This window comes from Microtus ochrogaster, chromosome 4 (genome assembly GCF_000317375.1).
Source record: "Microtus ochrogaster isolate Prairie Vole_2 chromosome 4, MicOch1.0, whole genome shotgun sequence".
In the NCBI taxonomy this organism is placed as follows: domain Eukaryota; kingdom Metazoa; phylum Chordata; class Mammalia; order Rodentia; family Cricetidae; genus Microtus; species Microtus ochrogaster.
Window position 1 is genome coordinate 79,674,600 of NC_022011.1, and position 25,975 is coordinate 79,700,574.

General features: G+C 44.2%; 2 protein-coding genes across 9 annotated transcripts in view; one reads left to right on the top strand and one right to left on the bottom strand.

Annotated features, from left to right (window-relative positions):
* The window catches only part of Fastkd1 (FAST kinase domains 1), a 24,401-nt gene extending 5,800 nt beyond the window's left edge, over nucleotides 1-18,601 (bottom strand). The window contains exons 1-11 of one of the 2 annotated variants that reach the window (XM_005346523.3): nucleotides 17,286-18,601; nucleotides 16,828-16,896; nucleotides 12,471-12,596; nucleotides 11,644-12,045; nucleotides 9,667-9,777; nucleotides 8,447-8,578; nucleotides 6,647-7,133; nucleotides 4,897-5,011; nucleotides 3,005-3,133; nucleotides 1,457-1,588; nucleotides 855-968 (exon numbers count right to left, since the gene is read on the bottom strand). In XM_005346523.3, the coding sequence (XP_005346580.1) occupies nucleotides 855-968; nucleotides 1,457-1,588; nucleotides 3,005-3,133; nucleotides 4,897-5,011; nucleotides 6,647-7,133; nucleotides 8,447-8,578; nucleotides 9,667-9,777; nucleotides 11,644-12,045; nucleotides 12,471-12,596; nucleotides 16,828-16,896; nucleotides 17,286-17,620 (2,152 nt within the window). In that variant the 5' untranslated portion in view covers nucleotides 17,621-18,601. The remainder of the gene's footprint in view (nucleotides 1-854; nucleotides 969-1,456; nucleotides 1,589-3,004; nucleotides 3,134-4,896; nucleotides 5,012-6,646; nucleotides 7,134-8,446; nucleotides 8,579-9,666; nucleotides 9,778-11,643; nucleotides 12,046-12,470; nucleotides 12,597-16,827; nucleotides 16,897-17,285) is intronic. The other variant, XM_026778758.1, reaches the window with a different exon arrangement.
* Nucleotides 18,602-24,603: 6,002 nt separating this feature from the next.
* Nucleotides 24,604-25,975, top strand: part of Ppig (peptidylprolyl isomerase G) — a 28,513-nt gene continuing 27,141 nt past the window's right edge. The window contains exons 1-2 of one of the 7 annotated variants that reach the window (XM_013345997.2): nucleotides 24,625-24,767; nucleotides 25,092-25,191. The gene's annotated coding sequence lies outside the window, so the exon portion shown is untranslated. Of the gene's footprint in view, nucleotides 24,821-25,082; nucleotides 25,192-25,975 lie in introns of those variants that run through there. The other 6 variants (XM_013345994.2, XM_013345995.2, XM_005346525.3 and 3 more) reach the window with 6 other exon arrangements.

Sequence of the window (25,975 nt, forward strand, 5' to 3'; positions counted from 1 at the left end):
ATGCTCAACTTACTAAACCTGGATGGAGGTGGGCGGTCCTTGGACTTCCCACAGGTCAGGGAACCCTGATTGCTCTTCGAGCTGATGAGGGAGAGGGACTTGATCGGGGGAGGGGGAGGGAGGTGGGGAACCCTGATTGCTCTTCGAGCTGATGAGGGAGAGGGACTTGATCGGGGGAGGGGGAGGGAAGTGGGAGGCGGTGGCGGGGAGGAGGTAGAAATCCTTAATGAATAAATAAATTAAAAAAAAAAGAAAATTTTCGTAATAAAAATTTGAAAAGAAGGGGGCTGGCGAGATGGCTCAGAGGTTACGAGCACTGACTGCTCTTCTAGAGGTCTTGAGTTCAATTCCCAGCAATCATATGGTAGCTCACAACCATCTGTAATAAGATCTGGTGCCCTCTTCTTGCATGCAGGCAAACATGCAGACAGAACATTATATACATAATAAATAAATACATCTTTAAAAACAAAACAAAATTTGAAAAGAAATTATAAACCTGGGGTTTGAGAGAGGGCTCAGTAATGAAGAGCACTGAAGGCCACTGCAGAGAACCTGGGCTGGGTTTCCAACATCAACACAGGATTAGGGTTTAGGAGTTAGGGTTAGGGTTAGGTGTCACTCATCCCTGTCAGTAAGTGCAGTTTCACAGGTATGGCTCGCTCTTCTGGTCTATGTAAGTATTAAGGCTACACTTTGTACATTTACACAAACGTGGGTAAACGCTTACACATGTAAAAATAAAAACAAATTTTTACAAACAGCTAGAAACCTTTCTAAAGTTCCAGCTAATCAGAAGAAGACGATCCGAGTGAGTCTGGCCCAAAAGGAGCTGGCGGTGTCCGGCGACTTACCCACTGTGTGGTAATACGGCGAAAGAGTCGAAGCCTTTACACATCTGTGTCCTCCCAGAATTTCTGCTAGCATCTTATAGATCTGCTGTTGTGCTCCAGTCATAACACCGACATCTTTAGGAAAATTAAGAAAATGAAAAGCCATCCTTAATCTACAAATCGAAAAGTAAAAATTCTTACCCAGAGCCTCAGGGCTGGCCAGGAGGCTCAGCAGTTTTGTAAGAGGGCTCACTCACTTCCCAAGCCCCAGAGCCCAGATGAAGGTAGAAGGAGAGAGCTAACTGCAGAAAGCTGTCCTCTGACCTGCACACAGGCCTGGGTGTGCAACCACTGGCACACGCGAGAAGCAAATAGATACGGTAAGAGCCAAGTGAGATCCATGTGTGATAACACTAAACACAGTAGGAGATAAGTGCCTGCTCAGGTGGTCGGTGTCCTGGTTAAGAAATTCCTGCAAAATGAAACCCACTTACAAAACTATTTAACAAGCCATAGGCCCTTCTGGAAACTCTCACCATATTTAAATTTAATGGTGATAACAACGTATTACCTAATAATCTGTTCTGGAATTAACTATACTCTCTTACCAAAAGAAAACAAACCTTTGTTATAGTGTCCTTGACAAAAGCGATCGTGAAACCACGGGGTCTGAAACTCGGGGCATTCCAGGCAGACGGCTCTATTTAACTCCATAAGGCGGAACTGGACCCTTGCACTTAGACTTGAAGGTAAAACTGAAATTAAAAACAAATTACCGATGGATTTGGATAGCCTAGACCTAGCAGAAACTTCATTTCTTCACACCATGACTCCCACTGTTGGTTGATACTTGAATCCGTACATGAGAAAGTCACTTCCTTTGTGAATGCTTCATATCTTTAAGTTGATATATTTGGTAACATGATTAAGACTGATTTCTGCCAGGCAGTGGTGGCACATGCCTTTAGTCCTAGCACTCAGCAAGCAGAGGCAGACAGATTTCTGAGTTCAAGGCCAGCCTGGTCTACAAATTGAGTTCCAGGGCAGCTAGAGCTGTTAGAGAAATGCTGTCTCAAAACAACAACAACTACAACAACAACAAAAAGACCAATTTCTACACATTGCTAATTTTAAAGCTATATCACTACATTTTAAAAAATGCCAACAAGAATTTTCATTGACTTCCTTCCAATTTTAGAATTTATCCTAAGAAACCAATCCATGGTCATGTGTGACATTTATTAGTTGTAATGAATTGGAAACAACCTGTAAAATGAGAAATGAGTCCCAGGATATAACTATAGTGCATGCCTGCAATGCATGCACAGGGCCCTGGAGTTAATCCACAGCACTGCCCTTTTTAAAACAGTTTTAAATGACAGAAGTTTCACTATAATTATATAATGGTATGCCATGAATCCAGTAAAAATATGACATCAAAAATATTTTATGACATTCAGAATATAGTTCAATGAAAACAGCAGCTTAAAAAGCAATTTAAGAGCTCCATCTATTTAAAAACATACTTTGATACATAAGTATTTATATGGGACCAAAAGGAAGACACAAAAGAAACATTTTAAGCACTTGAGTATCGCCTAATAGTAGAATGTGTGGTTAGCATGCAAGATGCCCTGGGCTCAATCCTCTCCAAACAAAAGAAGGAAAAGAAAGTACCTCCCCATTAAAGTTGGTTTTACTTGGTAAAAGAATCTAACTCTGATGTTTTATGTGTTTATAAAAATTTTCATTATACTCATAATTTTTTTTAAGACAGGATCTCAATACAAGGCCCTGGGTGGCTTGGTCAGCTTCAAACTTTAAATCCTCTTCCCTCAGCTTCCCAAATGCTGAAAACTTGGGTATAGTGTGTGTGTGTGTATGTGTGTGTGTGTGTGTGTGTTATACTATTTTATATTATATATATTTACAAGTATATCTGCATATATGTATACACACATCCCCACCTTCCCAATTCTGGAGATAAAACCCAGGGCTTAACAAATGCTAAGCAAGCATTCTACCATTACACTGCCCCCCAGCTAATCATAAAATGCTTTTATTAGCAGGAAATAATATCATTAACCTTTAAATGCTTCAGTATGGACACAAATGACACTTGCATACAAGGTACATTTAGTAAATTCTAAAACTAAATTGCAGATACATACTTTCAAGTTGGGAATCTAATCTGGCTAAGAACTTGATGGTGAACATTTTCTTTAGCAGATCTTCTGGAAAATATTCAAGCGTGGCCAAAGAAAAACCAACAAACACTAATGTAACAGGATCCAATTTACCTAAAAAATGAGTTTAAAATTATAACATACAGCTGTTTCCCATGTACATATAGATAGGCAGTTCAGATAAAGCTAAGGCTTTGCCAGATTTGCCTCACTTGAGAACCTTCTTACGCAGGGGAAGGGAAAACTACCATGATGCACTGACACAAGAATTCTAATGAAGGACAGAAAAGACGAACCCAAAATCTTCACAGATGTGGTAGCACACCACTATAATCCTAGACCTTGGGAAGCTGAGGCAGGAGGACTGCACAAGTTTGAGACCAGCGTGGCTACATTACAGTTGCAGGTCTGCCTAGGCTCATGTGAGAGCCTGTCTCCAAAACCAACCAAACAATAATCTTTCATTTTGGATTTCTTTGCTGATTTTATTTTTACAAAAAAAGACCAAATCATGAGCAAAGCAAATAGTTAGGCACAATTGACTCTTACAAGTTGTCCTCTGACTGTGACACACACACGTGGTACCCAGACTGTGGCATATGCCCCCACCATACAATAAGTAAATCTAAAATAAAAGCTATTTTTTATAAAAACCTACTCTGCATTCAAAATGAGGAAAATCATCACTCCATTGGGTTTATTTGTTTGTTCATTTGTTTCTTACAGCACCAGCACTGAACCTGGGTCCCATCCATGCTGGGCAAGTGCTTTTCCAGTGAGTGAAGCCCTCGGAGTGACAAACAAAAGACACTCACAAGGAGAAAGCCAAGTACCTGAAAGTCCCCTGAGATTGTCTTCTGCCACTCACATACCAGAAGCACGCGCACACACACACGCGCGCACACACACACACACACACACACACACACACACACACTATGCACACACGCACACATAACCTCCCTATATGGGAAACAAAAAAATTGGTAACAAATGGGAAACTTTGATGATGGTCTAGGTAATAGATGGCACTGTTGGTTATCCTGGTTGTAATGCTGGCATAGTGGCTGCATGGAGAATGTTCCCTTTCCCTGAAGCATATGCAGGAGAATGCTATAGTTCAAGCTAGACTGGGGATATACTACACAGATATTTGTCCCTTCAACTTTAATAGGTCCTTGAAAACCTTGTTAACAAAGAAGAAAGAATTGAAAGCTTCTCCCCAGATGTCGACACAAAGTTAAAAGTGTCGACACTCTAGACTATGAGAGATGAAACAGGTAACCACCAAAGTAAACACTGGAGTGGTTATATTTGGGGTACAGATTAGGAAAACATTAAACACAGACTCTTTAAGTATGCAGGGACCACTGGAGTTTCTTACTGTGCTCACGGTGTGTGCTGATATAAGAGGTTCATCATTCTGGGCAGGGGTGTGCTTCAGTAATAAAGGACAGCATGCTTTAAAACAAATGGGGTGGGGGAGCGAGCAAGAGATAAAGCAAGCAGGACAAAACATCATCCAGTCCACGCCGTGGCTATATTGGTGCACAAGTCTCACATTTTCCTACTAAAAAGGCTTCAGAGAAATACTTCTCTTGAGACAGATTCTTTCAAGACACAACAGGTAGGGAGACAGGCAGATGGATGGACAGACAGGCAGACAGAAGTCCATCCCAGCCCAAGCTGGTCTCAAACAAGCAACCTTCCTGCCTCACCAAAGGGCTGATATACACCACCACGCCCAGCTTTAAACATCTGTAGCACAGAGCTTCCATCTATTATGAATACCCGGTTACTGAAGGCCATTGTAACAGCTCTTAGGTCATACGAACAAGAACCTATTCACCCATTATACTGCCAATCATTTTACCTACCTTTGTAAGAATTAAGGCACTGGACACACGCTCCTAAAAACTCATCCTTTTGAGGTGGATCATAGTTCAAAACACTGAATGGAAGAATAGTAGCGGGGATGGAAAAGGGATGGATCTGTATGAACAAACAAGAATTTAGCATTGGCTTCAGCGAAACTAATTTTAATCTACCATTTTAGACGAAATCTTTCTCACACGCCTATAATGAAATTACAAATGTATCACTTTTGCATCCTGCAATGATCTATTTAAATCTGTAACTATTAGTAACTGTGAAAATGTTAGTACAGAACAGCAAAGCAGCCAGGTGAAAACCCTGTTGTGGGATCCACCCCTCACTGGAAATGAACAGGAAGAAGCCCCAGTTACTTCCATGTCATCAGCGCATTGAACAGAATAACATCTTTCTACAGCCAAGGAAGTCCCTTAATTTATAGCCACCAGCATCTTTCTTCCACTTCCTTTCCATCCTTTGGTATTTGAGACAGGGTCTCACTCTACAGCCCAAGCTCAAGGCCAGTTGCAGAGATTCCAGGAGTGAGCTATGCTGCCTGTTAGTACTGAGGGCTGGACCGAAGGCCCAAGCAAGCGACCACCGATCTACAGCCACTTCGTTGTTCCCTGTTGACACATCACTCATCTAAGCACCTGTCGGGCACAAAGCTAAGCAAGTTAGACATTTTTATGTTCATTGTGAAAAAGCACTAGCTTCTGAATAAAGACCTCATCCTAACATACAGACAATGATTTTGTAAGAAAGGGTCTTCTCATCCGATCCATAAGGCAACTTAGCCAACGTAATTTCAGAAACAAGTATACAATGACAACTTAGGAATGCGAGTGTCAGCAAATACCTTATTTTCTCAGTCTTCACGCTTCCCTCGATTTCATGTGTGTGTGTGTGTGTGTGTGTGTGTGTGTGTGTGTGAGACGTGCACGAGTGTGTGTGCCACATCCACAAGTGTAAGTCAGAGGACAGCTTTATGTAGTTGGCTCTCCCTTCCATGTTTATCACAAGGATTTCGGCAGCAAACTCGGGTCCATCAGACCCGCATTGTTGGAAGGCAAGTGTGTTTGTTTGCTAAGCCATCTTGCCAGCCTGCAATTGTTTAATAGTGATACCCAGGATTACAGAGAAAAAAAAGAAAATTAAAAATCAGTTATTGGCAACCATGAAAATATGCCTAATATTTTAAATATTGCCTTCCAATTAAAAAATTCTGACTTCTGATCTTAGCTGGGCATAGTGGTACATGCTTTATCCCAGCACTTGGGAGGCAGAAGTAGGAAAATTTCTGGGAGTTCTAGACTGTGAGCTACATAATGAGACTCTGTCTCTTAAAAATGAAACAAACCAAAGCCCCTCTGGCTTCTGATCTTAAGGGCTGAAGGAATCAAAGGATGACCATGGTTCTCTCCAAATCCATGGCGAGGGGAACAAGGCGGCCGCTTCCTTTTGTCTGAGACAAGGTCTGTCTGTGTGTCCACTTGGACCTTAAACTCTTGGCAATCCTCTTGCCTCAGCCTCGCAAACACTGAGATCTCAAGTGTGCCATCACACCCTGCTCAAAAGTGGCTTTAAAGTGAAAAAGAACAAACTGATAAACCAGAAGCGAGAGCTGAAATTTTGAACTTTACTCTCATCTAAGTTTAGAAAGTATTTAAGTATTTATAAATTATATATCCATGTATGTATGTGCTTTCTGGAAGCTGAACAGTGTAAAAGTCATGTCTAACACTTAAATCTCACCTTTTCAATCTGCTGGACGACCACCGAAGCTATCCTATCAAGTATTACGGTGCTGAGGTAGTTAGTTTTGGAAAGAAAAAACGCGATCTTTGCAACGTTGGTGCCATCGATTTCATCCACAAAGTGCTCCAAAGCAGCAACTGATTCTTCAACCAAGGACTCCTGAAGCCATTCCCCTTTCAAAGCTTTAAGCTCCTCCCACAGGAGATCCAAGCTGGTGCTTTGCTGTAATCGATGATGGCCCCAGTGATCTAATTTCCGAAGGAGATTCAGTTGCTGTCTAGCAGGGCCGGCCAAGCATGTGTGATCATTCTGGATCCACCTCAGAAGAGACACTACAATATCGCTCAGCTCCTTGAAGTCACACTGGGGTAAAATGGCTTCGATGCGGGACAGCGCTGTCTGGTCGAGGTGAGAGGAAGGAAGCATGGATAAAGCAGAGACCAGAATACAAATCTCACTCGGCATGACGCTAGCTTCCAAATGACTGTTACATAAAGGAAAAGGGGAAAAAACAGAAAGAATATAACCAACATGCCAGCAACAACCAAAAGATACACAAAATATGTGAATTAAAATATTGTTATATAATTGTTAAAAAGGTGAGGTGGCCTTAGAAAGTCAGGTTCATTTAAAATTAATTCACAGGGGACAGATCATTAGGGGTCACTAAGGAAAGGCGAAGGTGACAGCCAAGTAAGAAAACCACCATCAATGGAAAAAAGGTCAGCATCAGAAGAGAGCCTGGTACTGCCGCAGCCAATGCTGCTGCTACTGCTGTGCAAGAATCTGAGCTCAGTGTCTGCATGGCCACCAGGAGCTGCTGCGATGTTGAATAGGCCCTGGCACAGGACAACCCTTAATAATACCAATTCCCTTCTTAGTTATGAATACCAGATATACAGTCTTTTTTTTTTTTTTTTTTTTGGTTTTTCGAGACAGGGTTTCTCTGTGGTTTTGGAGCCTGTCCTGGAACTAGCTCTTGTGACCAGGCTGTCCTCGAACTCACAGAGATCCGCCTGCCTCTGCCTCCCGAGTGCTGGGATTAAAGGCGTGCGCCACCACCGCCCAACCCAGATATACAGTCTTAAAACACTGGCAGACAGACACATGCTCACAAGCAGACAGACAGACACCTGACCTCACTCTCTACTCCCTGTTTTCCAAATCTGTGCAGTAACTACCTCACCGTGAGGTCAGTAATTTTTAAACAACAAATTAAGGACTGGCCACTTTAAGACACCTTTACGTTTAGAAGTGTGGAAGAAATGATTCAATCTACATTAAATACAAAACTGAGTTGCTGTGATTTTATTATTTGTTGTTTTTGGAGTTCTGAGTTCCTATATAAAAAAGAACAAAGAAGAAACACACCCACAAACCCCACTGATTGCTTGGGAAATAAAATCTTACTAGTCCATGCTAGCCACAGTGCAGTGGTCATTCGTTATTAGTAAACTTAAAGTAAAATTAGTAATGCTTCATTTTAGCTCAACCAAATCAATGGAAAACTGAGAACGCATGTTACATAACCAGAGAAAATACAGTCATTTTCAGCTATTAAGGTAAAGGAGAAACTGTGTATATGTTTGCCTAGTTGTTTAGTGGTACTGGGATCACACGAGGGGCACACGATAGTACGGCACAGTAGATACAGCCCAGGTCTCAGAACGTCAATAATAAGCCATTCAGGTTTGTTTAGAAAATTCTAGCTATTTTATACACTATAAAGCAAACAAGGATATATTTCTAAATGAAATACTAATTGAATATTTTATTCTTTAAATGCTTAACTCTTACCTGAGAATTAATTCTCGAAGTTTCATAAAAAGCTCCTTATTTTGGAAATGCAGACAACTCAAGGCTTGTGTTATCTTCAGTAGCTCTATTGATTTATAGGTATCCAGATGTTTATACAGCACCGAAGCAATCCTAAAAAGAACATTATTATAGCCCGGTCATTCACTTGTTTATTGAACAATGACTAGACAGACTTCAGGCCACACACACTGCTTTGTGGAGGATCAGTAAAAAATGCCTCCTCTTCTGTTCTGACAGAACTGTCTCCAGATGCTGACAGAAACAGAACTAAAGGGGGCAGTCATGAAGTGTGAATTTGAAAGGGGGCGAAAAGCATGGCTTTAGGGGCTGGAAAGGTCACTCAGCAGTTAGGAGCACTGGCTGCTCTTCCAGAGGACTTGGGTTGAGGACCCAGCACCCATATGATGGTTCACAATGATCTGTAACTCCAGTTCCAGGGAACCCAACAACCTCTTCTGGAGTCTGCGGCACCAGATACATGGTACAAATACATACATGCAGGACAAATACTCAGAAATACAATTTTTTTACAGAATATTTTTCTAAAGAAGGGCATAGCTTTACTTCCCAAATTACAAAACAGAAAAAACAGAAATAAAGCTCATGGAGCAGACATCAAATTCCACATCCTGTTGCCAAGAATAGTTTTTATCATAAATTACTAGCAATTAACAAAACTAATCTCATTTTTTTCCCATAACCTTCTGGCCCTCGGGGGATGAGCTAAAAATAATTGAAAGAAAAGGAGAAAGAGGGAAACATAATGAGAAATGAGACAGTGGAACCTTAACTAAAGGAACATATAATAAAGAAAAATTAAGCATATGCAATTTGAATGGCTTTTTTTTTTCCTTCTTAAATCTTACACTACCAATAAGTTAGAGGCAACAGTGAGACAAGTCCTTATGATCTGGAAAGTTCCAGCCAAGTGTTCTGGAAAGCACAGCCCTTGCTCTACACATGCACTATGATGCATGCACTACGATGCTCTGCTTGGGTCTAGCAGTAGCAGGAAAGGAAATGAAAACTTCTGTAAAGAACCCCATCTCTGTCCTGAAGTCACAAACATTTGGGAACATAAACAATGTTCATTCTTTATTACTTCAAAGCAATTAGACACAAGTATTTGTCAGGGAAAAAAAAGCAGATACTTATGAGTGACAACTAAACTTAGCGCCATGAATTTCAGGAAATACTACTTTTTAATCAAGTGTGCATTTCTGCTCTCCATATCCTCCATGGCTATCAACACTGTCAGCACTTGCTGGCCGCTCAGCTCCTCTGACATCAACAGCATAGTTGATTTAAGCCTAGAAACAAAAATACAGGTTTTTTTAATGTTGGAAAACTGGCTTTCAATTTGTTTGAATGAACAGTTTTTGGGTAACAGAAAAACTACAGATCTCTCTACTATGGAGTTCTTGGAAACCCTGCTTAAAGAAAGCTCTTCAACACGCATCTACAGATTGCTATGAATTCCTGGGCTAAAGAAATGGCTCAGCCGGGCGGTGGTGGCACACGCCTTTAATCCCAGCACTTGGGAGGCAGAGGTAGGCGGATCTCTGTGAGTTCGAGACCAGCCTGGTCTACAAGAGCTAGTTCCAGGACAGGCTCCAAAGCCACAGAGAAACCCTGTCTCGAAAAACAAAACAAAAAAAAAAAAAAAAAGAAATGGCTCAGCAGGTAAGAATGTGTACTACTCTTGCCGAAGACCTGAGTTTGGTTTCCAGCAACCATTTCAGGTGGCTTAGAACCACCTGAAACTCCAGCTCCAAGGACTCTAACACTCTACAGGACTCCCAGGGCACCTGCACTCACACGTAAACATGCACACATGCACACTCATGCACACACACGTATACAAATAATTTAAAATAAATATTTTAAAAAGACTACTATAGCCAGGCGGTGGTCATGCATGCCTTTAATCCCAGCACTCAAGAGGCCGAGGCAGGAGGATCTTTGTGAATTCGAGGCCAGCCTGGTCTACAAGAGCTAGTTCCAGGACAGGCTCCAAAGCTACAGAGAAATCCTGTCTCGAAAAACAAAACAAAACAAAACAAAAAGGCTACTATAATTCTGAATATTCCATATAGTTACGCTGATTAGGGATTAGAGTTATTATTGCATAACTCTAGCCTCATAGTCTAGGAAGAGATAAGCAAATGATGTTTGTATATTAGTTTAATATTTACATATCTCCTAGCAATATCTAAATATTTTAAATGGAGCAAGATCTAACCTATATATATCATATCTAACCAAATGCCAGGTACTGACCCATAATTCAGCAGTGTGAGGGGCTGATACAGAATTGCAAGTGTTCAAGACTCACCCGAGAAACTGAGTGAGATTGTCTCCAAATACAAAGTAGATAGATAAGAGCTCTTGTCTAACACATGAAAGACCCTTTCTGTGTTCAACTCACAACAAAACAACAAAAAAATCCAACTAACCATTCCAGATATTTATATCTATATCAATAGTCTATGAAATCAGAACTTCTTAAAAAAGATGAGCCAGACTAAACTCACTCAGGCTGTAGGTGCACCTGTTCCTGCATCTGTGTGTTCTGAGGGGAGGAATCGCAGTTCGGGCTCAGCTGGGACTCCCTGTATAACCCAGAGTGGCCTCAAGCTCACTTCACTCCCTCCAACGCTGGGATCACAGCCAGGCACCATTGCACCCAATGTGTGCTTTCTTATTTTTATTTTAATTATCGCCAATCTTTGTGTGTGTGTGTGTGTGTAAAATCATTTTTAATAACAGAACTACTTGTTCTGGAATTGGAATAAATATCTGTAACACATGATTATCATTAACATTGTCTTAGTTAGGTTTTTTATTCCCGTGATAAAACAGCATGACCGGAAGCAACCTGGGAATTCTGACACCACGTGAGCAGGATGAAGATAACAGGATAGAGAACCCACTGTGTAGACTACCGCAACCTAAACAGGAGTCTCACACCTCTGTGCAGACCCAGGAAGGGCTGATGAAAATACTTAGGCGGGGCCCCTCATCTTCTGTCTAGTCCACTGTGGAGGATACCAGACATCTGAAGGAACAGACTGTAACAGATTATTTCCCTTCCATAGGCAGGGTGATTCTGGTGAGTTTCCGAGCTCCGAGGAGAGCTAAGCATGAAGAATAGAACATTTTTAAGTTAAACTTACTGTTTCCTTATTTCAGGCCCTGCCACCGGTCCCAACGTGGTAAACAATCTGACAAAACTTGCGGGGTGGCCAGATGACCAGGGGATCATCTCGACTAGCCTCCTTCGAGCCACTTCAATAAACTCAAAACTGTGGAACTGCAGGAACTGATACAGGCTGAAGATTCTACAGACGGCCTCCAAGTCAAGACTGCTCATACTGCCTATAAACACTTTGTTGCACCGCTCCAGGAGCGGGTAATAACTGCACTTGACATTGCGGAGGAACAGTAATATCCGTCTAGCAATGTTGACCTTGGAAGAGTCGACACCGTCAAAAAGCAGTTCTGTTTTGTTCACGAGTCTTTCTTGGAAACAGTGGGATATTACAGAAGAAATGCTGACCATCAAGACAGACAAGGCCCTGAAGGAGAAAAGAAGATACACAGATTTTTATACTCCTAGCAAAAATGACCAGTTCTAAATTAAATGAGCAGATATGAAAAGAAGTTGGCAAGCATACAGCTTCATGCCATAAATTGTTTTGCTATTTTACTTTTTTCCGGCATCGTGAGAAACAGTCCTCTGGCTCTGACTTGGCAATCCCACGTTTTCTGCTGCCACACGTGAAAATGTGACATCTGGCTGCGGACACGGCAGGCCAACTCAGTAAGTTAAAAACCTTAGCTCCTCAGAGATCTCCACAGTACCAAGCAGCTCTTGTCGTCGCTGTTGTGTAGATGAGGATGTCGACCTCACAAGAGATGTGGTTATAGTGACACCTGACACATCTCTATCTGCACCCAAAGCCCAGAATCCTCGCACCCCACAGGCCCCAAATAAATGTACCTTAAGTCCTGTATGGTTTCCAAGTTCCTGTTTACAATATCAGCTATTTTTCCCATTAATGGACTGAAATATAAATGCTGATCGGCCAGGCAAGTAGAAAATATTGAGAGCACATTAGTATCAAACCTGTTAAAAGAAATTCAAATTAGATCATTAGTATCAATTAGAACACATGATGTAGTTATAAAATAAGATGAAGGTTTTTCAAGGGCTGGGCAGTAAGTCAGCGGTTGGTTGCGTGCCCAGCACATGCCAGACCCTGGTTCTGGGTTTGATCTTCAACACTAAAAACAAAACTAAACAAAAAACAAGTAATGTCAAGCTAGGTGCACACCTTTAATTCCAACACATGGGAGGAGAGGCAGTCAGATCTCTCTGAGTTCTGGGCCAGCCTGGTCTACAGAACAAGGTCCTGGACAGCCTCCCCTGGCCTCTGCAGGCACCTGCACACGAGTACACACATCCCCCCCCCACTGGACACATACATATACATGTAATTTTTAAAAATAAAAAAAACCAAAAAAAAAATCTATTCTTAACCTAAGGAAGTTCATAGCAGCACAACACGTAAGAGCCAAAATTTCCAGTATTAATGGCTAAATTCCACATAGCCACTGAGCAACATAACAGAGCAATAAAAAGAAGAAACCACGGAGCTCAATGGTGGTAGCAAATACCTTTAACCCCAGAACTCAGGAGGCAATGGCAGGGAGATTTCTATGAGTTCAAAGGCCATCCTGGTCTACAAAGTAAATTCCAGGACAGCCAGGCTTCTCTTCTCTTGTTACACAGAGAAACCCTGTCTCAAAGAATTAAAAGTCCGAAAAGAAATAATAAAGAACCACTGAGTCATATATTATGGAAGACTTCTCAAAACACAATGAGAACTAGATACATGAGTACTATAAGAATTCATTTTTATAAAAAACAAACAACAACCATAACGAAAAAACCCCTAACTTAGCCAGGCGGTGATGGCACACATCTTTAATCCCAGCACTAGGGATTCAGAGGCAGGCAGATCTCTGTGAGTTCGAGACCAGCCTGGTCTACAGGAGCTAGTTCCAGGACAGGCTCCAAAACTACAGAGAAACCCTGTCTTGAGAAACAAAAACAAAACAAAACAAAATCCTAGCTTTTGGCGAGGGTGAAAATCCTTTTGCAGGACCGCAAGATTTCTCAGTGAGTAGGTTCAATAACCTTGATCCCGCACAGCTGCTGCCAGTTGTTCTGACCTCCACAACCAGTGACGCATGCATGCCCTACCCTTCCCATGGCCCCTACAAAATGAATAAATAAACACGGGGGGAAAAAAAACAACTAAAAAGTCAACATCCTTTGGGGATAACAAAGCGGAGCTGGCGATTCTAAGGAGAATTTGGGGGAAGCGATGATATTGCCTATGGTGTTTGTTTTTGAGACAAGGTCTTCCTCTGCAGTCCTGGATAGCCTGGAATTCACTATGTAGCTCAGGTTGTCCTAGAACGCATAGAAATCTTCTTGCCTCATACCTTCCCCGTGCAGGGATTCCAAGCATGAACTGCCTAGCATGATATTGTTTCTCAAATTATTTTTTTTAATTATGTATAGTGCTCTGCCTGCAGGCCAAAAGAGGACACCAGATCTCATTACAGATGGTTGGGAGCCACCATGTGGTTGCTGGGAATTGAACTCAGGACCTTTGGAAGAGCAGTCAGTGTTCTTAATCTCTGAGCCATCTCTCCAGTCCTGTTTCTCAACCAGGCTTAGGGACAGGCATCTTCATCAATCACGGAGCACCTTGCTGGTCCTTGGGGTTGCTTTCGTATCCTCCATCACTCTCCTACTTTGAGTCTTCTTCCCTTGACTTCCATCTGCCTTATCCTACTAGTAGTGGCTTTGGCTACCACAGATTCCTAGGTAGAAAGTGCAGAAGGTTTCCTAAACTGGTTCTGTTACTGCCTCGGCTCTCATACACGGAGGACTTCCCACACATACTTGCAGAGTGTGCTGTGTATTCACAAGAAAATCCTGAACAGAGTTCACATTCCTCTCGATGATGATCAGTTACGGTCACATGAAAACACAGCCGTCCAGCTTGGACAGTGCACTTGCGACAATACCGTCAACAGCAGAGGACCTCAAGCTTACTTTCTTTTCTATCCTTCTTTTGGGTGAAGTCAAAATTGATTCACAGCAACACGAAACAAGCTAAGAGTGAAAGGTGCCATCTAACAAAAACAGTAACTGGTGTAAAGCTAACTCTTCCAGAAGCTTTGAAGCCAACTGTAACCTGTGGTCACTGCCGTCTCACAGAAATGGAGTAGCAGGAAAACCAGAGATGCTCAAGTGTCACACAGCCCCCTCCCCTCGCAGTCCACCAAACTCGTGTCTTCCTTTATCTCCTTTCGTAGCCCTTGCAATCTAGGGGTGTTTGTTGTTATTGTTGTTGTTGTTGCTTTTATTTAACGTGTATGGGTGTTTTGTTTGAGCTTACATCTGCATACCACGTATTGCACCCGTGGCCTGGAGGTCAGAGGAGACTCTCTGGAACTGGAGTGACAGATGACCGTGAGCTGCCAGATGGGTACTAGGAATCTACTGCCAGGTCATCTCCCAAGCCCCGAAATTTAAGCTTATTCTTTTGTTTGTTTGTTTTCTGGAGTCAGTTAGAATCTTCTGTTTCTAAAGCAGAACTCTTCAAGAGTGCAAGCAACTAGTGACTACCTGTGACTCTGCCGCACTTAACGTCTATGGAAAAGCATACTGAGGCCTGCTCTGAATGAAACAGGCAACAGCTGGAATAGTTCCCTGTAGGGCCCGGGTCTACCCCTGCTCCTGGGGTTCATCTTGAGGACAGTTTCTGGTCAGCCAGCTAAAACATTCTGTTTGTTCCTGTGCTCCCTCTGCCCCATCAGGTGATTAACTGTAGGGCACTGTTGACTCCATCTTGGGTGTGGCAATTTCCCACCTGCCTGGGGGGAATTCCTAGTGCATCAGCGAGGTATTTAAGGATTTCCCTAAAGTTGAACAAATGGCATTTGGCTGATCTCCTTTCGAATGACCCAGGTCTCTAGTGTGTTCTTTCAATCTCCAGGCCCTTGCCGCTCGCGTACGGTACAGTGGCATGCAAACTGTACCCAGGGGATAATACAGAATCGGGTGTTACAGTTCCCTTTCTTTATTAAAGAAAGAATGTTTTTTTAAATATTTATTTATTATTTATTATGTATACAATATTCTGTCTGTGTGTATGCTTGCAGGCCAGAAGAGGGCACCAGACCTCATTACAGATGGTTGTGAGCCACCATGTGGTTGCTGGGAATTGAACTCAGGACCTTTGGAAGAGCAGGCAGTGCTCTTAACCGCTGAGCCATCTCTCCAGCCCCCGAAAGAATGTTTTTACACAATTAAAAATCCTCAAATGAATTGAATTTCAAACTTTTTTTTCTTTTTTTTTTTTTTTTGAGACAGGGTTTCATGTAGCCCAGGCAGGCCTCAAACATGCTGTGAAGCCAAGGATGATTTTGAATTTCTGATCCTCAGCCTTGTGGTGGTATGAAAGAAAATGGCGTTTATAGTGGTATATTACTTAGTGTTTTAATAACTAAAGCTTGCCTGAAGATCAGAGTGCAAAGCAGCCACACTAGCCAGCCATACAGGCCATGCAGTGGCTGCACACGCCTTTAATCCCAGCAGCCGCACTAGTTAGCCATAGAGGCCAGGGAGTGGTGGTGCACGCCTTTAATCCTAGCACTACAGAGGAATATAAAATCGGGGGAGACAGGTCTCATACTCAGTCTCAGCCTGAGGATTCGTGGAGGCAGGATCACCCACTTCAGTCTGAAGTAGAGGTAAGAACCAGTGGCTGACCACTTTGCTTTTCTGATCTTCATCTTGAATCCTAATATCTGTCTCTGGGTTTTTATTATTTGTGCTACAGGCCCCTATAGAGAGTGGCACTATTAGGAGGTGTGGCTCTGTTGGAGTAGGGGTGACCTTATTGGAGGAAGTGTGCCACTGTGGGTGTGGGTCTCCTAGGATAATAATGGACTACACCTCTAAAACTGTATGTCACCCCCAATTAAATGTCTCCCTTTGTAAGAGTTACCAGGGCCACTGTGTCTCTTCAGAGCAACGGTAGCCCTAACTACGACAAGCCTCCACCTCTACAGTGCCCTAACACGCTGGTTTGCTGTGTCACTGGGGATGGCGTACTCAGCCTCCTGTATGCGCTCACACATTCCATCAAGTTAGCTACATCCCCAGGCCCAGTGCATTCTTTCCCTATGAAACTTCATTATTTTCCTCTATTTCATTTTGATAACACCCCCCCCCAGATAACCCTGATCTTATATGATAAGCCCAGAGTACTTGCCTTTCCAGCCTTTTCCACGCTTCTGTAACCAGTGCTTCAACCAGAGGGTGATGGGATTCAACACCAAACCTCAATAAAAACAAGGCAAAGCAATTTTTAATTATGAAAGCCAAGAGACTGCAAATGGATCAATAAAAATAGAACCTCAATAACTGTTGGCTTGTTAGCAGACATTAATCTGACTTAACCTATTATATCCTCATTGCCGATAGCCAATCACGTTTCTCCACTATTCCACAATCAACCAATCACACATACGGAAAGCCAGTCATTTGTACTTTCCTGGCTTTCTAAACTATATCACTAACTGGTACCAAAAAAATATTCTTCAAATATCCTTAAGATACTACAGTATAAGAAAAACTGTCTTCTGGAAGAATGGTTTTTCATTTAAAAGAGATTCTCAGGAAATTAAGATATGAACTAGAATTGTTTTCATAAACTGAAAAGCAACTTACTGTCTTATGCTGTATAGCACATCCACGAGGGTGTCATCACCCATTGCTTGGATGTGATTCGCTGTTGCGTTGCAAAGAGTAAGAAACTGGGGATGGTTTCTAACAAACTCAATGTTTTTTTCCAAGTTAGTCTTCTGCTTCTGAAACTGCCGGAGCATATTAAACGCACAACCCACTTGCGGATCTGAAAGCATGGCCGGGCTTCTTTCGATAAGATCAAATACTTGTTCTTCATCTGTACAGTTCTGCATTTGAATAATTAATGGCTCACAACTGAAGGGGCGAAACTGAACTGCTCTCCGAGAGAGTAGAGAGAGGCCTCTGAGACAGAACATATTTATAACGGATGGGTCTCCAAAATACAGGCTTCTGTTCCTTTGTTAGCACAGGTTTTCTTTGGCTAGAAGTCGGGTATTCTGTGATGGCACAAAAACTGCCTTTCACTAATGTGTTTTATTTCCATCCTGATGGTTCTAAATCCATTCCAATAGAATCTGCAAAACAACTTTTACCTTGGTTACTCGTTTCATTAATATCAAATTAACCCCCTAACGTCAAACTTCAAGCAACAAAGATTTTCCTTTTTTGTTTGGACTACAGACTTTGTTCTTGGTCTGAACCAGCTAGATTTGATCCAAAATGAGACATCCAGGAAAAAGGGGTTTCTTCTGGCCCCCAATTTTTAAGAGGCTCAATTCTGACCACAAACGCGGCAGAAGAAAAAACAAACAAAATCGGTTTTTGTGTTTGTTTTAGGGTATTTGCTTGCTTGTTTGTGGAGATAGGGTCTCACCGGGCAGCCAATCCACGACTACAAAAAGGTGACCTTGAGGAAACCATTTAACTGTAGGAGAGGCTCGGGGAGTGTGACCGGTTGGCTTTGCGGTGAGCAGGCGTGAGCGGCACACGGTTCACAAGTGACAGGTAACTCGTGCATCTGGCCCGCAGGAGAGCTGACCCTGAGCCTAGGTGGCCAGCACCAGACGGCAATGGGCTCGACCTGCCCCGGTCTCCTGCGGAGACCCAAACCCGCAAGGAGACCGCGACTGCTAAACTAAACCGCGCGTCCCGGGCGGAACCAAGCCGGGTGCGGAAGGCAGAGCCGCTGACAAACCCGCGAGTCCTTCCCCACGCCCTCCACGGACCCGACAGCGCTGCTCCCGACCGACGGCTCAGAAGGCAGGGATCATCCAAGGCCCCGACAGCAGCAGGAGGAGGCTGGCGTCTCCGGCTCACCAATCGCGTCCTGGGGTGTTTAGCCTTTCCTGGTGAGACACCTTTCTTTAACAGCGTCCCAGAGCGGAAGAAACGCAGCCCCAAGGCGGCACGCACAGAAATTCAAACTACATGTCCCAAAGGGCACCGCGAGAGGCACAGGTGGAGCTATGTGCACAGAGAATTCTGGGCTTGGTAGTTTCATTCTCACTGACTGAAGCGTTCTTAGTGATTGGGGGAAACGCGGGTCCCTTAAGTGGATCTCTACGACGAAGATGTTCCCCAGTTTCTGAAGCACTGACAGATTTGTAATATACAAACAAAATATTTTTTTTGATGATTCTAGAGGGCCTAAGAGGTAAATGCGCTTGCTACCAAGCCTGATGATGTGAGTTCCCTACCAGGGACCTACATGTAAGAAGGGAGGCAAGTCTTTCAGTTTGTCCTTTGACCCCATCGACACACATATACAGATGTATATACATAGCTTTACACGTTCATCAAACATTTCCCTTATGTGCAAAATGCATGTTTTACCTTTTTAAATGCTTAAAAATTAATAACTACTTTGATTATCTCTACCCGGTGGTTAAGCAAATTTATTTATTTTATGGTTTTTCGAAACAGGGTTTCTCTGTAGCTTTGGAGTCTGTCCCGGAACTAACTCTTGTAGACCAAGCTGGTCTCGAACTCACAGAAATCTGCCTGCCTCTGCCTCCTGAGTGCTGGGATTAAAGGCATGTGCCACCACCGCCCGGCAAATTTAATACTGGTAATTTCACAACACTCCTTGGCCAACATATGTATATATTTTTGAAAGAATGAAACAGAATTACATACTATGAAGTGTTGTATAAATCTGTTTTTTTTTAAGGTTGTTATGGGTGCTGGAGAGAAGGCTCAGCAGTTAAGATCATGGGCTGTTCTTCCAGAGGATCAGGGCTCAATTCCCAGCATTCACATGGCCCCTTATAACCACTTGTCACTCTGGTTCCAGGGAATCCGATGCCCTTTTTAGACCTGTGCAGGCACCTGGTGGTTCTTAAGTCCAATTAGAGAGCCGTTGGACACCACCAAGATAAGCTTGCCACTGCTTCACCAACTTCTTGGGGCTCATAGGCATCATAGGTGGGTAGAATGTGTTTGCTTCCTTCCTGCCTTTGGAAGCTGTCATGGAGCCTTTTGGTACCATGGAAGCTAGCCCCCAGAGAAGAGGTTTTCAGGTCAGGGGCCTCTGAGCCCTTTGTCTGAAGCAAAGGTAAGTCAACAATAGACACTTACCTTCCACCTCTCGGGGACAGCCAGGTGGGGCAGCAATAGCCTGTAATGTTTGGGATCTCTTGGACAACCCTCACAGTCTCGGTTATCTTCCTACTGCTTAGAAACACGGAATTTGGCTTCTTGTCACTTCTTTTCTTAGAACTCCAGCTAAATCCAATTCTGCCACATTTGCTTTTAAGTGATTCAGACAGTTCCCAATGCTTTCCACCCCCCCACACACACCCCTTTCCCCTCATTCTTTCCTGAATGCTTTAGTGCTTCACGAACCCAACATATATACTAGTCTAAATCCTTCAGATCTGCCACAGGCTCGCTTCTTGTCCCATGCAAATTCCTTGGAGTGTGTGTGTGTGTGTGTGTGTGTGTGTGTGTGTGTGTGTGTGTGTGGTTTTTCAAGACAGGGTTTCTCTAGGTAGCTTTGGAGGCTATCCTAGAACTGTAGTCCAGGCTGGTCTCGAACTCACAGGGATCCGCCTGCCTCTGCTTACCAAGTGCTGGGATTAAAGGCATGTGCCATCACTGCTTGACTTCAAATACATCTTTTAAAAATTGCAAAGATTGGGGCTGGAGAGATGGCTCAGTGGTTAAGAGCATTGGCTGCTCTCCCAAAGGTCCTGAGTTCAATTCCCAGCACCCACATGGTGGCTCACAACCATCTGTAATAAGATCTGCAACCCTCCTCTGGCTTGCGGGCATACATGGAGACAGAATGTTGTACACATAATAAATAAATAAAATCATTTTAAAAAATTGCAAAGATTGGTAAGAGAGCTGTGAAGCTTACAGGACCCCTCTCTGGGATTAGACGAGCTAAACAGCTACTGGGGGAGAGACCACTGAGCTGCCCCAAAGCAGCTTTTGCAAGTTGTCACCTAGGCTGAGGGAGTTGGTTGTTGATGCAGGTGCCCCTCAGCCACTCCTTATCCTTTATGTAACCCCAGCAAACTCATGGGTTCACTAAGATAGACATGAGTGGAACAACTGTTCCTCTGCTCTGTCATCAATGTCCTCACTGAAATGGATAGACATTTCTCCACGTCTCCCCGGGAAAAGGAACAACACTCTAGGAGCCTAGGCAGGGTCTGAAAGAACCAAGGAGGTGTTTGAGAGGAGCAGTTGCATGCTCTCTGTTATGGATGATAAGATGAGCAACTGAGCAACTGAGGCTGGGCCATCTGAGGGCGGTGCATTCTTGTGTGTGTTTGTGTGTGGGGGGACTTTCATAATGGCTTTCTTATGTGGTATAGGGTGGCAAGCCTCACTGACGAATGGGGTTACAATAGCGTACGTGAATTGTGCCGTTTCTAGGACAGCCAGGGCTATTACACAGAGAGACCCTATCTCAAAAAAAAAAAAAGGAAAAAAATGTTTCTTTATTTGTGTGTGCCTATGTCTATGTGTGTAAGTTTGTGTTTGGAGCTTGTATTTTCTCAGTTAGGCTGGAAGCCAGTAGTGAGTTCCAGCAACTTTCCTATCTCTACCCCCTACTCAGAGCTGGGCTTACAGGCTTACCCAGGAAGTCTCTCTCTTGTTATGTGAGTGTCAGGATCTGAACTCTGGACCTCAGGGTTGCACAGCAGGAGCTCCAGTTTGCTGAGCTATCTCTCCAGCCCCCAAGTTCTTAAACTGCTTGTGAGTCTATTCCTCACTTCCATCCAGGAGGGAATGTGTTTCCATCCAGATGAAATTACTACACAACACTCTCCCTTACTTCAATGTTCTAAAACCTATTCTAAAAAACCTATTTTAGTGGTAGCACTCACAGCAATTTATACTTTAGAATAAATGGGATTGGGAGGGATTAGAAAGTTGTTAGATTTTTTTCTTTTTGTGGATTTGAATAAAATTTTTTATTGAATTTATTAAGCTATAAATTTTCTCTGCTCTCCTCCCTTCCTCTCCCCTCCCCTTCAACCCTCTCCCGTGGTCGCCATGCTCCCAATTTACTCAGGAGATCTTGTCTTTTTCTATTTCCCATGTAGATTAGATCCATGTATGTCTCTCTTAGAGTTCTCATTGTTATCTAGGTTCTCTGGGATTATGATTTGTAGGCTGGTTTTCTTGAAGTTGTTAGATCTTAGACATCTATGGAGTGCTGGGGATATAGTCTCTCGCACCTGGACTAGCCCATTTCTAGTGTAGCCCACGAGGTGGCTTACCAGGGAGATTCTAGCCTATGTCCATCCTGGGTCAGAGCTTCATTGCGTGTGCCTCAGAGAGCAAAGCTCACCCTGGAGATGGGAGCATGGCGTGTCTGCTCCAGAGCAGGGCTGTCGAGTCTGAGCTCACTTCCTCTTCCTCCCAGCATTCTGTTCTGTTTACTCCACCCACCTATGTTCTAACCTATGAGGGCCAGCCAAGCAGTTTATTACTTAACCAATGAAATCAACAGATTGATATATGACACTCCCACATCACAGCACCATAAACATGCACACACGCCTACATAGGTACACATGCCTTACTATGCACACATAGTAAGGACATGGAGTAAGTCAGTCAGTGTTACACCTGATCCATTGTGCGCCATGAGGAAGGAGAGAGACAGCATGTATAGGTTTCAAAGACTTTAATAGCTCACCACATAAGTGATCGACCAGGGCTGCAGGACAAGCCCCGAGCGGAGACAGAAGCAGGGCAACAGTTTCCTCCCAAGATTTATTTTTTTTTCTTTGGTTTTTTGAGACAGGGTTTCTCTGTGGTTTTGGAGCCTGTCCTGGAACTAGCTCTTGTAGACCAGGCTGGTCTCGAACTCACAGAGATCCGCCTGCCTCTGCCTCCCAAGTGCTGGGATTAAAGGCGTGCGCCACCACCGCCCGGCTTCCTCCCAAGATTTAAACATCCCATCCTGAACAGAAAGTTTCTTAACAGGAGAGAAACTAACTCAAAATAGCTTTAGGAAGTTCCTGAAACTGATCAGATTCACTAAGCCCCCTTGCTGCCAGAGTCAGCAATAAAAGAGGAGATTGCCTCAAACAGGAAGGGGAGCCAAGGTGCAAAAACAACTTGGGGACTTTCAGCCAAGCTGCTCTGAGACCAGACCAGGTGCCTGCTTTTGAAGATGCAGAGACCAGTCAAGGTGCCTGGAAGAGGTTTAAACCAACCAAGGCACCTGGAAAGGACACTCTCCCAACTGTTGAGCAGCCTGCAGGCTGTGCAGAGTGGTTCACCATCCCAGCTTTTGGAGAGATGTCACTCATGCTGGGGTGGGCTTTGGTGATATAGCTGCCTTTGGGTAAATTCTGCTCCTGTAAACAACCCCAGTAACACTCATTGGTTCACCAAGTTGGACTCTGGTGGTCTTCAGACTTTGGTCTGTCGTTGGCTCCCTATCTGGGGTGAGTAGGCTTGTGTGTTGCATCTCCCCAGGAAAAGTTCTATCACACAACAGGGGGTGCGGCAATGGAATTAGTAGGAAAGGATATGGAATACACTTCTGGGATCCTGACATGCTCTTGCTCTCAATCTAGTAGAGAACACATCTTTTTTGTTTGTTTTTTTCAAGACAGGGTTTCTCTGTGTAACAGCCTGGCAGTCCTAGAACTCACTCAATAGACCTCTGCCTCCCAAATTCTGGAATTAACGGCATGCACCACCATTTCCCAGCTTCCTAGACTTAATTTTTTCCACTGAAATTTCTTCTTTTTTGTCCTAGTATTATGGTATATCTAGTACTATGGTATATATACTAAGGATAGATAGATATAAATATATATACTATATATATATATTTCTGTTACAAAGTAAGATTTTAGGTGAATGGGTCTGTTGAAAGGCAAGTCTTTTAATTAGTCAGGAATCTGAATTCCTTCCATCATGTTATTCTAACGTCTGCCAGGTCCATGTCGTTGGATGATTAGAATATGATGCGCTGGATTACAGATGGCAGATGAAAATAAGCGGTAATATGTTTGTTTGTTTGTTTGTTTTGTTTGTAGAGACAGGACTTTGTTGTAAGAGCCTGTCCTGGAACTAGCGCTTGTAGACCAGGCTGGCCTCGAACTCGCAGAGGTCCGCCTGCCTCTCCAGTGCTGGGATTAAAGGAATGGGTCACCACCGCCTGGAATGAAGAAGTGTTTTAAGGCCTGAACCAGCACGCCGCTTTGATTCTTAATGCCATCCTCGAGAACTAAATCAAATGGTCAAGGGCTGGCGAGATGGCTTAATCATTAAGAACACTTGCGGCTCTTGAAGGAGCACCATATTGGGTAGCTCATAACCACTTTTAATTCCATTTCCAGGGTTATTTGATACCTTCTTCTGACCTCTCTGCAGGCAGCTACACACACAGTGCATATACAAACAGGCACAAACATATATATACAAAAAAAGAAAAAAGGACCAGGCATGGTGGTGTACATCTATAATCCCAGAATCTGGGATTAGAGGCTGAGACAGGCGAATCTCTGTGAGTTTGAAGTCAGTTTGGTCTACATAGAGTTCCAGGCTAGCCAAGGCTATATAGTAAGACTGTTTCAGAAAATACAATTCCCCGAGAGCTGGGATTAAAGGCGTGAGCTACCACGCCCCGAAAGTAGCTCTTTTTTGTTACTGGTTTTGAGCATTTGCTGAAAGTGAAAATCGGAAGCTCCTGGAAGGCAAACCGTCTTTCTAAATATCCTAACAGCGCATGCCAAGGTTTATAAAGTGAAGTGCTTCATTTCGAGAGCGCTGTGACAGTCTGACGGAGACACACTTACCCAATCAACTCGCAGAGAACCTTATGCTACCTGTCAGGCATGTATTTAAAAAGGCTTAAAGAGCCTACACTCTCAAGGAGAAGATGGTGACGTAAGGCAGGGAACGCCGGGAGACGCCTTCAACCCACCCCTGACGCACTTCCGGCGCGACGCTTTCCCTCCACGCCTGGACTGGGCCGTGGGGGAGGGAGGCGGTTAGTGTGCTTTAGCGCCTTTCCTGACGGCGGTAGATTTGAAGCGCTTTACGGGGGCCGGGCCTGGAGTCGAGACGTCGGTGGCGGTGCAGGTGAGAGGCGCGAAGGCGTCCGTCGGCGTGGCGTCACTCGCGGCGGTCCCCGGGTACGAGAGCGGGAAGGGCCTAGGGCGAGGGGCGGAGCCGCAGCGGCCGGGCGGGCGGGCGGCCGGGCCGAGGTAACCGTCTTTCCGTCGAGGTCTCCGGGCTGTGGGGGCGCCGAGGGGTGGTCCCGGGGACAGCGGCGCGGCCTGCGGTCCCGTGGCCACCGGGACGGCTGGCAGTCGAGCCCCGGGGCGCAGGAAAGCGCTCTTCCTCTCCAGCCCCCGCCCTCCCCGCCCGGCGCACACCTCCTCCCTGACGCATTTTGCCGCACAGGCTGTAATATGGCGGCAGCGACGGCGGCCTCTGCTCCCGGGAGCTAGGTGCGTTTTGGATGCTGCTTCTCCACCGGGAGACCGAGCGCTGCTGCGCTACGGTAGGTGGGACATCTGCGTGGGGGACTGGGAGGCGCCGCGCGAGGGCCTGTCAGGTTAGGGTTAGGGAGGGACGGGCGCAGAGCCAGAGTCGCAGGGAATAAAATCGACAGCGAGCTGCCTTCCTCCGACCTTCTCCTCCGGTAGGGACAGCGGCGGTCGTGCGTGCCTAAGTGACACAGGCCCCTGATGTTAAGGATTCTCCTAAAAGTCAAGTGCGGGCTCTTAGCCTTGGCTTTCTAGAAGTTTTCCCACGTTCCCGAGCAGCTGGCAGCGGCCGGGCCTTTGAGGAGGAGCGTTCCGCTTAGAAGATGGTTTCTGAGCCGCTTCGCCTTTCGGAGAAACGTCCTGCTTTGGGCCCTGCTGTTTTTACTCTGATGTCGAAGAGAGTCAACGTTAGCCGTGTCTGATCGTTTTGGGGAACCTGACAAGCACGACCTTGCGCACGCCACTTGCTTTCCCCCCTTAGCGCATATGAGCGCATTCGGTGCACTGCGAGGATCTCTTTTTGTTCGTGTTTGCTCACCCGTGAGTCTGAAAAAATAATAGAATGTTTTGAAAATATGGAAGTTCTATATGAACTTTCAGAAGCTAAGATCGGAAAGGATAAAATACATGCTTGTGTTTGTGTCACCCGCATTGTGTAAAGAATGCTGACGAGTAATTGCCCTTTTGTAAGAGTTACTGGAAGAGTAAACGTCTTACAAGTTTTAAAAGACTGCCATCAAATCCAGAAGTTGCACAGATACTTAGAATGGTTGCTGCCTCTATAGTTTTTTTTTTTTT